Below are 13,285 nucleotides of genomic sequence, written 5' to 3'. Positions count from 1 at the left end.
AACGTCCGCTGCGGACCACCGGAAGATGACCTGGCGGGCCCCCAGCTGGGACGCAGAAGACAGCAAGTACGGCACTCGAGGGCCGCCTCGATATATACGGGTTCGGCGGCGGAAAAGAGGCTCCTTTTTGTTTTAATCGCGCCCAGAAACAACGCCCCGAAACCGCTTCCAAAAAAGGAAAGAAGACCGGGTTGCCTTTTTTGGAAGGGAAGCCCGCAGCGCCGGCGGTGCGTCGCGCAGATGGCTGGCACGCAATCTTCGGCAGCCGAGATTCTTGTCCCAAGCGCGTGTAAAGGGGACCCTCTTGTCGAACTCGAAGCAAAAAAAAAAGAAAAAGAATGCGCGGTGTATCTCGCGTAGGCGTCCCCTTTCTGCGGAGGAACGCTCCGACGCCTCCGGGCCCCGAACCAACTTGCTCTCCGCAATCTACGAAGACGACTCCGGAGGGACGGACGGTCAGAGATGGCGGAGTTGGTCGCGTCGGGGAGAGACCTGCCAGCTGTTCGCATTTGTCGAGTTTCGGGTGGCTTGCCGAAACCTCCGAGTTCCCCAGTCGCCAATGGGTGGACAGCAGGGCGGCTACGCCTCATTGGACACGGTTCACGAAGGAAGACTCCGCGAGAGAGCTGGGAAAACTCGCCTACTATGCCCCAGAAGGGTCGTTCAACTATCAGCGTGTACACGTAAACATAAACTCGCCGTTTGGAAACAATCGTGTAGCCGCAAGTGGTACTGCACACGCGCAAGGAATGAACGGAATGTAGGAAGGAATCCTACCTACAGGCTGTCATGGGGACAGGCACGTAGCTAGGGAGAGGGGGGGGGGGGGGGGGGGGGGGGCGGGGGGCATGGGGCTCGGGCCCTTCCGAAATCTTCCATTTTGCAGGGTCTTCCTCTCCCCTCTCCCCCTCATACAGCATGTTGTCGAATTTGTGCGGTTTTTCAGAAACCCGTCAATCTGTGCGAGCCTTCTATCGTTTTGCAATTTGCTGATTTCATGTTTTTCGATGATGCTAAGCAAGTTTCTAACTGAAACCATGCCCTTAAACACAATATTAAAAAGTTAATTACGCAAAAATAATTAACAATCTAATTATTCTGGACTTCAATAATTTTTTTTTGCTAAATAGGCCCCTGGCCTAGGACCAAAACGACGCAAGCCTTTTCTTGGTGCGACGCGTAGTTTTCGTAATATAAAATTTATCCACCTTTCGTGGAACACCCTGCATATATATATATATATATATATATATATATATATATATATATATATATATATATATATATATACACACATTATGGGTACGAAGGAGGGTGCACAAACGCAGCAGTTGAAGGATGGAAAAATTGTTTGATAATATAAGTAGAAAGAGAGTAAAGCACGAAGTAGGTGAACAAGTAAATCACTGAAAGTACATTAAAAAACAAATATTATATACACTAAAATTCGAAAGAAAAAAAAGAAATTTCAGCGCACGCAAATGAATATATAAAAGCAAGCTCTGGAACCCAGGAACTAACCTGGCCGAAACCCCTAGGTTAGCTGACAGCCACTCATACCACGTAAAGTACTCCCTTTATCGCTCTAAGAGCCACCGATAGAGAAGAAGCCGGTTCAACCCACTGCAGAAAGCAGCCAAGGCCGGCCCAAGCAGGATCATCGCCGGGAGGCCCCCACTGGATACGAGGGGAGTGGTTGGTACACCAAGTCGTGGGTAGAACCAATTCGGCACTGGGCCGCTTTCGTGGACGGCCCCCACGGAGGTCAGAGAAGCTCGCGGCAGGAGAGCATCAATTCAGCGAGTAAATGATCTCGAGGTCAAGACCTCAGGGTCAAGAACCCATAGCCAAGGGCCATCAACGAGCTAGGCTCGATGTAAAATACTCCCGTCAAGAGAGATACATTGATACGCTGCAGAGGTTCCCAAAGAGCTGGACACGATGAGTCGCCCAAGCAGCACCGGGCGAAAGGCAGACCACCTGTGCAGTTGTTCCGGATGCCAGGCATCGGGTTCGCCATAAACTCTTCATTAAGGTAACCGATTGAACTTGGCAGCGGTCTCTCTGCGGTTCGGTGGGCTGCGTTAATCCGTGTCCCCGCGTCCTTTCCCAGCACACCTTCTTTATGGTCGCCACTCGCTGCTGGAATGCCTTCCCAAAAAAGGCGACAGAGACAGCGCAGCATGCAGGGGGGGAGAGAGACGCTCCAGGAGAGCGGGCGAAGGAGTGAGACTTGCGGCCCGACCAGCGCATGAGTCAGGCCGGAAAAAGCTCGCATTCCGCCGAGCTGTCAGGTGAATAATCCGGCCGTCGGGCCCGGATGGCAGGGCAGGGTCCGGTGGGGAGTCAGTGGGTACGGCAGGCGCGCTTCGGTTCAGGGCTCGTCGTGACCGCTTCCGTTGGCACCGTGGGACGGTGAACCCTTTGCGGGGGTCACCGGCGGACGGACGCTCACAAGAGTTGGCCGAGTCGCGCCGGTGAACAAAAGGGAGCGCCGCGCGCCAGGTCTTGGACGAGAAAGGCGGTCCTGCTCCATGCGCTCCACTCGAGAAACAAGGGGACTGCGCGCTGCAGATGTCGGCCGAGACGCTCTGGCGAACCGTATGCTAAAACTTTGCGCACGCTAAATGCGGGTCGGGAGTGCGCATGCGCAGAACGCAATAACAGGGCCAGCGTATTGCGTACGCACGTAACGTTGGGGATTTTGCAGGGTAGCGGGTTTTGGGGTTACCCCGACTGGCACATCGTGGGTACAGCCCTGGGTTGGGCAGTATCGCGAAACGAATGTATCAAGTGTATTTTGTGTTTCTCTATCGAGATACATTTTCGGGTGTATTCTTGGTATCGCGATACTATTAAAGCCTATGTCTTTTGTTATAATTTTAAAAGAATCGTCGACCTCCACAGAGGGGGTCGAAACCAAGTTTCATCAGGGACGTTTTGTGCCTCTGACCGCACACGACACCCTTCTTTATTGAGCGAAAGTTGAAGAATGTTTTCCCAAACTTTAGGCGGTCGACCATTCCAGTCGATTCCAAAAGTTGAAGGCTCTGTCGGCGAGCCCAAAATAACGGAGAAAAATACACGGGTTCCTTGAACTTCACTCCACGGGGACGTTATAAGATCGCTGCTCGAAGAGACGCCCGGATTGGACATAATCCTAGTCACTTCTCGGGGTTACTTGCGAGGACACAAAATTGATTTAGATGTCCCTGGGATTTTGTCTCAAGAAGAGAAGCCGAAATAAAACCGCTCGCTTCCTTTACCACTTCCCAACATACAAGGTGTTAATTCTGCGGTAAATTTGATTCGAGCTTAATTCAGGCTCCAACATGCAGTGAGAACTCGCTTGCATGGTTTAAAAACAAAATCTCCAATTCAAGAGCAGGTCTCTTTTGTACTTCGTACGCTCTAATGGGTGCACCAAACATCAAAAATAATGTTTTTATAACGATGTGTTTCAGTGTCTGTTTTCAAACCCCACCAAAAATGTATTCCCCTATTTGTATTTCCAAATAGTTTTCTATTCTTCAAGTTTATTTGTGATACGTATCGCGATACATTTTTCTAAATGTATTTGAGTACCAGTATTTTAGTTGTTTTTTCCATGCGTCCCAGTAGTTGTATTTCTAAATACTTTTAAGTGCATTTCTGCCCAACCCATGGTACAGCCAGAGTAGCAAGGGCGACGTGATGTTCTTAAGTTCAGAGTCACGTGACATTCCGTGGTGTTCAGCTCGGCAATTCTTTCCGGGACAGTCGAATCAGGTCGCCGTGCGGCTGACGGAATCCACCGTGGAAATGTTCACAGCTCGCAATGTGCGTGAACGCTGCGATCTGCTGAACGTTAAGCCTTCTCGCAGTTCATCGCCGACGGACGAACGACTCTTCGAAAAATCGCCCAAGTTGTCGCCGTGCACTGGACATCAGTTGGATCTGTCCGCGATAGCATCGATAAAAGGGGCCGTTTCCACGGGACGATTGAAGAAGCCTCCATGATGGAATTTGGCTACGCACTCGTACACCTTGCTGATAAGCGCGGTTGACCAGGCAGCTGCGGCTCGGCTTAATTTGAAATAAAATTATTGGGAACGTTTTCATGCTCAATATTTCTATTCGGGAGCACAGTGGCGTTGTAAGCACGCTGAATTCTACGGCTCTGGCAAATTAAATTAACAAAATCACGCGAGATGTTCACTCGGCAACGTTTACGGAACGCACGACTAAAATCGGCCCGAGCAGGCAGTTCTTGCGAGCGCAAGAGCCAGCAACGCTATACTAACTGACTGCTAACGTACGCAATTTTAGCGCACGTTAGCACTAAATGTAGCGGCAAAGCAGAGTAATAACGTTGCTCCGCCTGACGCAAAACCAAAGCATCTCGGGCTCACAACGGCACCAAGATACAGTAACCATGTTTTATTTCACACACCCAATGCTGTAACCTGCAGAAAAAGACAAGTTTTTAATCCTTTTTAAGTACGCGACGCGAGCGGTCGACCGGTCGCGTCCGTTGGCGTTTCGCCGAGCAACGTTCGCACGTCGCAAGCAGCAAGTTGTCGGCGATTGTTGCCCTCCTCGCTGTGTCTTCCGAGCCGTTTGCGACGTGCAGCTCCCTTTAGGAGTGCAGTGCCGTCCTCTAGTCTAACCGGCAGCCGCGAGGATGCCGCCCACGTTGGACTTACGACGGCGGCCGGAGCCGCGGTCCTGCCGTAAGTGTCCTCGTCTTGGCTCAACTTCTCGCGCGTCACGAATCCAAGCTTGCACGAACGCAAACTCTGCGTACGCGCGCAGTTAAAAAAAAAGAAAAAAAAAACAGCGTACGCTAAAATAGCGCGGTTAGCGTTCGGCGCATGCGTGGTGGCGACGACGCTATTCTTAGCGTACGCAAAACTTTAGAGTGTGCCATTCTAAAGCTTCTAATAGGGAGTTGTAGTAGATCGCTTTTCTCTTCCGCTACGGTATCCGTAAAGTAAACGCCGCAGCTGCGCATGCGCGGCGCCATCCTTGTCTGCATGTTCGAGCCTCTTCCGGCGGACCGCTATCCGGGTACTTAGCGGGCTGCGGAAACGGTCTACTACAACTCCCTATGATTAGCCACGAGATGTTTCGGTGGCTCCCTCTGCTGGTTCCTCCGTGACGTCACGGCCAATTCCACGTGACAATCCCCGTGGCGTGTGCAAAGAGCACGCTTGAAGCTTGGAGCTATCGTGCTCCATTCGTAAAAGCAGAATTCATTCTACTCAAGACGTCGTAGTGATCCAACGTTTGGCCAATCGAGAAAAGTAGACCGACACTTTCCGTCGCGCACGTCGGCAAAAGTGCGCCTCGTCGACGAACTATCCCGTCTGGGAAGCAAAAGAGTCGATCTGTACCGTCCACGACAGTGAGACCAACGAACACACTCCTCGCTCGGAGGCGCGATGGTGAAGCTTGAGACCGCGAGCCATTTATACTTTCGAAGCTGGCGTTCCCACCGGTGACAATATGGGTCGAAATGAACAAAGCGTCCTTGGCTCAGCCCCAGCAATCTGCGGCAGCAAGGATGTGGCATACTTCTGGGCGGGCGTCGTCCCATCGTTAATCATCCGAAATCATCGATTCCAAGTGGCTCGTTTCTTTTCCTACTGCGATGTCCCTGTGGCCTCTGCAGCGGTAACAATGAAACTATTCGTTATCGAGAGCAGGAAGAGGCGCCCTCTTCCTGGAGGATAAAAAATGGCGGCCACCCGTGGGAAGAACCGCGCGGGGCGTCCCTAGGCGAGGCCCCCAGACGCGCTTGTGTAAACCATCGTAAACTGTGTACACGAGCGACGGCGAGTGGAGAGGCGCGAGCGAGCACCTCGGGTTTCCTCGGGGGGTGAACGGCCCGCGTCCGGAGAACAGTAAAGCCGCCCCCTGGAAGCCTCTGCCGTCGCCTGGTGCACGCAAGCCTGGACAGTCGTCAACTTTCGTGGGGCCCTTGAGGGAGTCTCGACGCTGTCGAACCGCCTACGCTCTCTATCAGGGTCGGACCAGTCACGCGACCTGACGCCACGTGACCTTGGCACCAATTCAGGTTCCCCGCTAAATTGAGCGGAAAATTTACGTCACGTGACCTATGCACAATTCAGGTTCCCCGCAAAATATGGCGGGAAAATTGATGTCACGTGGCCTATGCACCATTTCAGGTTCCCCGCTGAATATGGCGGGAAATTTACGTCACGTGACCTATGCACAATTCAGGTTCCCCGCAAAATATGGCGGGAAAATTGATGTCACGTGGCCTATGCACCATTTCAGGTTCCCCGCAGAATATGGCGGGAAAATTTACGTCACGTGACCTAAGCACCACCTCAGTTTCCCTCCAACCTGCCCGTGTGTGCAACGATAAATAAGCCTCGTGGTTTCTACAACCCGCGAAAGGGGGCACTATACCGAACTTTGCTACATTAGCCGGATAAAAGTGCAAAATTCGGGGACGAATCATCGCGGTACACGGGCTGGATACCGGAATCCCACAAAATATAACAGTGTTGGCCTACGACCCGCTTCAGAATTTGTAATATAAACATATGCCGTATTTTCCGGACTCTAGTCCTCACCCGGTGCATAGTCCGCAGGGGAAAATTTGGTGTCAAAAATAAACGTGTCGGCTTCGATAGTCCGCGCTTGGTGCCTAGTCCGAACGTAAACATTATCATACACCTTGACAAGTGATTGCTGTATAATCTCACAAGGAAGCCAAGTCAACATACTCCGTTATTCATAAAATCCTTCAAGTCTTGTCACAGCGAATGACCTAGAAAAAAAACCTTGTATAGTCCGCACGAGTGGATAGGCCGCATCAGGTAACCTTTTAAACATGTATAGTCCGGAAAATACGGTATTCTTATTACAGTAATTAAAAAAGTCACGAATTCTAGTTAATTAGTTTGATAGGAGAGATATTGTTATCTAATGTCCGCCGAGCCATATAAACACGGAGTGAAATCCACATTCATACAACTATTCCCTCGCTTTATTAGGAATTTAATGCTGGTTAAAAAAAATCTGTATCTTAGCTTTGGTTTTATTTATAAACCACGTCTAATGTCCCGCTCTGAGGGAGTGCTTCCCCCTAGGACGGGGGTGCGCTGAGGAGAAGCAAGATATGCAAATTGCAACGCCCACTACACAGTTGTCGCTTCACTGCTCTACACCACTGCGCGGTGAACTCAACGATGCTTGTTATGCAGCCAGAACAGACAAGGAGCGTGAGAAATGTTGCGAAACTTGCGACGTATACTGTCGATGCTTGATACTGAGATCAAGTCAAACGTGGTGTTATTTCAGGCGATAATCAAACGTTTTGGAAAATCGCGCAAGCATACCGTAACCATCCGGCCGCGTATCGGGGCCCGATTTATTATATTTTCTGTATTAATTAAGCGAAAACCCGGCGCAAGTTCCCCCCATTTCGGTCAAATGTAGCAGGATGTGCCAGGGTAAGCGCTTTGGCGCAGTTTGGCACACATGGCCTCACTACGAGGGCCACCAGCTTCTCGGAGCGGTTCTTAGGCAATTTACCTAGCCGATTTTAGGTCCCAATGTCGTGCAGGAATCCGATTTCTTCCGCGGTGTGACGACCTGAGAATTGAACTGTTTTGTCTCTGTCGAAGTTTCAGAGAGCTTGATCCAGCGGTAGGCCCGCCGAGACTACACGCTTCGTTAGCGTCGCGGATGGCTTCTCCTCGGTCGTTTGAGTTTCGCCCATCACTCGGGTTACGCCGCAAAATCGTAGTGGTAGGAGCAGGGATGTCCTGGTTTCTGAGAGCCGCAACGTAGTCAAACGCTGCAACGTGGTCAAACGCTGAGCAAGTTTCCAATGGACCTTCTCGTGCGTCCATTGTCTGATGTACGAGAGTGGGACCCTACCGTAGCCTGCTTTAGTTGGAATCTAAACGAAGGTGCACGGAAGAAACGCACCTGGACGATGGCAGCCAAGTCCCGGACGTACGTCCTCTCGGTGTCCACGACCTCTTGCAGGACCCTGTCCAGGTAGCTGGGCCCGGCGGCCCTGCCGTCGGAGCCCGGCGCGCCCGTCGCCTCGTCCTGCTGGCAGGGCTGGGACCCCGGGGCCCGGTGCGGGCAGGGCCCCGACGAACGGACCCTGCACGACAGCTGGGCCGTGGCCGCGGGGCTCCGGCCGGAGCGACACCCGGGGCCCGCGTCGTCATCCTCCAGGCTCTCGATGCTCGCCAGGTACGACTTCTTCACGTCCAGCCCTGCGAGGCGGGATTTATTTCCTCTACAGGATACTGCGGGCCACGATTCGGCCCAAGAAGGAGTGAGACACACTGATGCACAAACACGCCGCCGCGATGGCGCGGCTGTCGGTGCGGCGCATGCGCAAACGCGTCACCTTCACGCAAATACGGTTTCTGCGAACGCGCAGCGGCCACACCTTAGCCACCAGCGAAAGTACAGTCAACGCGCCGGCCAGCTGCTGGATGTTTACCACCATGATTTTAACCCAAGATTGAAACAAAAGGAGGAAAAATCTTTTTTTTTTACCTTCGAAGAAAAAGTAACAGGGACAGACAACGTCTCTAGACGTCTGTCCCTGTTACTTTTTCTTCCAATGTAAAAAACATTCTTCCTCATTCTGCCTCAGTCCCGGGTTTAAATCATCGTGGCAACCTCACCCAAACCTCGTGTGGGCGAACTTGTTTGTAACTAGCGTGTCGCTCTATAGACATCAGGCGCAACACTCCGTAGAAGAAACGCGATACTTCTTTAAATTCCTCGTGACACTTTTGTCTCAGCACATTTGGTAACAGCGTCTACGAGCGACCCCGTCGAATTCTGGCAAATACAAAGAACAGAACGAAGTGACCACGAGATTGTGGCGTACCAACTTGGTTTTTCAGTGGGGTGCACGAGAGCACGAGGCGGCTGCCTTGCAACGTCCGCCAACGAGCACTCGGGCTAGAAATGCACCGACCATAGTCTCCTCTATACTCACAAAGCCCGGCAGTTCGACGGCGGAGCCATGGAGCGCCCGGTCGCAAATTTGGAGCGCGAGGATTTGGTAGCACAGAGCACCAAAGAGCTATTTCTCGGGGAACCTGGACGTCAGCGCACATGCTTTTGCAGCGGCGAGGACTCGAAACACACTTGTTCGCTCGGGACAAGTGTGTTTCTGCGTCTCGCCGCAGCGGGGCGCCAGTCAAGTGGCTCTCCTCTCATCCGTTGTCTGTCGCTCCACCTTTTTTTCATTTCGGCGGCCGCTTCTCGTCGCGATCTGCCAGGCTTTGTCAGTATATAGGAGTCTATCAATGGACGGCGAACGAGTGTTTCACGCTGAGTCTTTGGCTCATCGGAACAGGGCCATTCCATGTCAAACGCCTCAGACGTTGCGCTGGACCCCTTCAGATTTCTAAAAAAGAATTCATGGCCTTTTGCCGCAATGTCCGTAGCCATGCCCTGAAATATTTCTGGCGAAAATATATTTTTTTTTTCATGACGTGAGCGCGGTTTTAACTTTTAAAAACAGCGTGAAACCAGGCATCACTCAATAATTTATGAAAAATCAACTTTTCAGTGAAACACCTAAGAATATTTTTTCTTAAATTTGCACGGCTTTCGACTTACAATGTGGTTGGGCTTGTGAAGTTTTGTTTAATTTAAATATTTTTTAAAGAACTAATTTGTTTTCTACATATTAACATTTGTTTTTTTATTAAAAAATATCTAAATTCTCCCGGGACTTAATAGAACTTTTTGTCGGCTGCCCTGCAGATATATAATCTATAAAAAAATTTTTTTTTAAACCGCTGAATTAATTATTTCGCAGTAAACAAAAATCCTGAAGTTGCAAAAAAGTGCTTTTTGACGCATAAACAGCCGTTTATTACACCTTGAGGTGGTTCAAGTAAAAATACAAAATATGGTGGGTTTGGAAGAAAAATCAATAATCTTTTGATTCGGAAAGCTTAATCAAAATAATTTTTGTTTAAAGCGAGAAAACAATTTTTGAAGTTGAACTCTCGCACCACAACCCGGCGTCGCTTCTTAACGCCTCTTCCCCGCACAGCACGCCACATGCGACGATAGCCGAAGCGATTAGGTCCAAAGAATGAAGGGAGTTTTCTGTCGCTTCCCCTTGTCCGTCTTTCCGGCTGCAAGGGAAGAAACGGCCGCGTATCGTGTAATAATCGGATGTGCAGCCAGCGCGTAGCAAGAGCAAGCCCGTTGTGCCCTTTGTGCCCGAGGGCGGCTCGAAACGCGATGCCCAAACGACGGGCAGCATCAAGTGACCAGGACTTCTCCATGCCATGGGCAAAGGTCCTACGGCCACCTCTGATTCCTAAAATAAAATTAATGGCTCTTCACGGTAACGTTTGTGGTGCCACTCTCTAACATTTTTTTTTTTTTTTTGACGAAAAACAAATTTTATGGGGTGGTGGCGGTTTGAACTAGTAAAAGGGGGTGGAACTACGAGTCATTCAATAATTGATGAAAAGTAAGATTTTTATGGAACACTGGAATATTTTTGCCTAAAAACCCTACGGTATTTGGACTGCTGTGTTATAAGGATCATGGTCATGGGATGTGGTATGCTCGAAGCAGTTAAAAAAAAAAAGAAAAAAAGGAAAATATGAGCCTTTTAGCACATTTTTAGTTTTGTTACAAACTATGGCTTTGCTGCATGCGACTGTAAATACTCTTATTGGCAGCCCTGTAGGTATACTGTACACAAAAAAGGTTTCAGGCCGTACAACCAATTATCTTGCTGAAAAAAAAAACAACTAAACTTTTGCAAAATTGCGTTTTGCCGTTTAAAGAGCCGTCAATTCTGCTCTAAGGTGGCCCCAAGAAAAATACGTAACATGGTGACTTCTACAAAAGAGTATTTCCTTTTGTTCTTGAATGTTTAAAGTAATTTTGTTCTAAAAAGAAAAAAAAAAGCATATTGAAGGTGAGCTTTCGCGCCGCAACCTGACGTCGCTCCTTGCGCCTCTTTTCTGCACAGCACGCCACCGTCAAGTCCGACAAAGCGTGCGACGGTGTCACGGTGTGCGCACAGAGGTAGAAAGCAGGACCTCGAGTTGTCGGGTACATCTTGGTGAGAAGAGGCTTTTTTCTACTCTTTTTGCTTTATGGCTTTTCCTATTTTGACCGCTTTGCGCGGCTGTGTGCTCCTGTGGACTTCCACTGTCTTGATATCAGCAAATGCTTAACGCTGCCAGGTAAGAGTATCCACTAGTAAGCTAGCTGTTGCTTACGTACACATCGCAATCACTCTCTCTTCTCAACGTCACGCAGATGTAGACAGGAACACAAAAGCCCCGTGAACGGGCAATCTGATTCGACGAGGCGATGCGGTGTTAACGAATGCGCGCAGTTGGAGGCTCACGCCTCGTTTGTTTTTAAATCGGCTTTGAGACGGCAAATTCTTGCGTCGCTGAATAGTTCCGCTTTTCACCGCAGCATGATCGATTTCATCCCGTTCCCTTTTGGGAGAAGTCCACGCCGTTTCTTCCCTTGCAGCCGAAAAGGGAAGCGGCAGAAAACTCCCTTCATTCTTCGGACCTAATCGTGTGAGCTATCGTCGCAGGGGCGTGCTGTGCGGAGAAGAGGTTAAGAAGCGACGCCGGATTGTGGTGCGAGAGTTCAACTTCAAAAATTGTTTTCTCGCTTTAATAAACTTTCAGAATCAAAAGATTATTGACTGTTCTTCCAAAACACCATATTCTGTATTTTTACTTGGACCACCTCAAGGTGAAATAAACGGCTGTTTATGCGTCAAAACGCACTTTTTTGCAACATCAGGATTTTTGTTTACAGCGAGATATTTAATTGAGCGGTTTTAAACATTTTTTTATTGAGTATATACCTGCAGGACAGCGGGTAAAAGGTTCTATTAAGTCCCGGAAGCAATTAGATACTTTTTGATAAAATAACAAAATAGTACATTTTTAAGTTTTTTTTTTTTTTTTTTAACTATTTCAATTAAACAAAACTTTACAAGCCCAACCACATTCTAAGTAGAAAGCCGTGCAAATTTAAGAAAAAATATTTTTGGGTGTTTCACTGAAAAGTTGATTTTTCATCAATTATCGAGTGATGCCTAGTTTCATGCTGTTTTCAAAAGTTAAAACCGCGCTCACGTCACCAAAAAATGTTTTTCGGCAAAAATATTTCAGGGCATGGCTACGGACATTGCGGCAAAAGGCCACGATTTTTTCTTTTTAATAGGAAAGGGTAGAGGCGCAACGCGTGGGACGTTTGACATGGAATGACCCAACAGAAAATGTGCGCCAATGAAAGAGCAACATAAAGAACGCGCAGGGAATACGCGATGACGAGGCAGTCCATTGAGGGCCGTCATTAGTTCCGGTCGGTAAACAAACACAGACAGGTGCGAGTAAACACGCACGAGGCGCGCAAGGAGCACACGAATTTGCACGCTGTTTTCGCAACTTTCAGCGATGGTGCTGCCGGGTGTGAGAGCTCGCGCTCCCTGGCTCCCGGGCGACCTTCAGAGTGAAGGAGCTTGCTGGCGTGGAGGCATGGAGTAATGCTCTTATATCGGTCGTATTTTACAAGATTAGAATTACATACGCGTCGGAGACCCAACCTCGTAGTGCTGCTCTACGGCGATCACCCAGATGACAGCCATTTTCGTAGGAACTAGTATGCCCCTATAGGCTATGAAAGTTTCGAATACACTGACCTATAAATATACCTCACGATGGAGCTGACAGATGGAGCTCAGCTGACGATGAACGTTACAATGAATCTTACAATGAACCATACGATGGACCTCATGAAGGACGTGGTAATGGACTTTAAAATGAAAACGATGAACCTGGTGAGGGACATTGTGATCGACCTAATAATGGACGGGAGTTCATATATGCAAAAGATCATAAAATAGACAATATGGTGAACTGGATAAACTCTACAAGAACTTTTCCATTGGAGCTCACAGCTGGACTTTAAAATGAAAGCATGGTGTGCCTTGTAATGGACCTTAAAATGAATACAATCAATGTACAACGGAGAGCATGACGGACCTTACAATAAACACAACAGACCATACACTGAAGAATACAATCAACACGATAGACGACACAATGGACCACACAGGGGACTATATATACAATGGACAGCACAGTGGACCCTACAATGTACCACACAATGGACAACACAATACAGGTTGAAACTAAGGGAAAGGGGTAGACGTGAGAATACTGAGCTCTGGTTGGAATGATTAGTGGGTAGGCGCAAAGCAAGCCGCCTTTGTACTCACTCTTCG

At 49.1% G+C, this 13,285-nt stretch overlaps 1 protein-coding gene across 1 annotated transcript in view; it reads right to left on the bottom strand.

Annotated features, from left to right (window-relative positions):
* LOC8040161 overlaps positions 1 to 13,285 on the bottom strand; it is a 196,462-nt gene that overhangs the window by 38,026 nt on the left and 145,151 nt on the right. The window contains exon 3 of the mRNA XM_040211726.3: positions 7,948 to 8,246. Within this exon, the coding sequence (XP_040067660.1) occupies positions 7,948 to 8,246 (299 nt within the window). The remainder of the gene's footprint in view (positions 1 to 7,947; positions 8,247 to 13,285) is intronic.

This window comes from Ixodes scapularis, unplaced genomic scaffold (genome assembly GCF_016920785.2).
Source record: "Ixodes scapularis isolate PalLabHiFi unplaced genomic scaffold, ASM1692078v2 PGA_scaffold10__122_contigs__length_95168666, whole genome shotgun sequence".
Taxonomy (NCBI): Eukaryota; Metazoa; Arthropoda; class Arachnida; order Ixodida; family Ixodidae; genus Ixodes; species Ixodes scapularis.
Note: the sequence above shows the minus strand (reverse complement) of the source record. Positions and strands in the feature narration are given on the sequence as shown.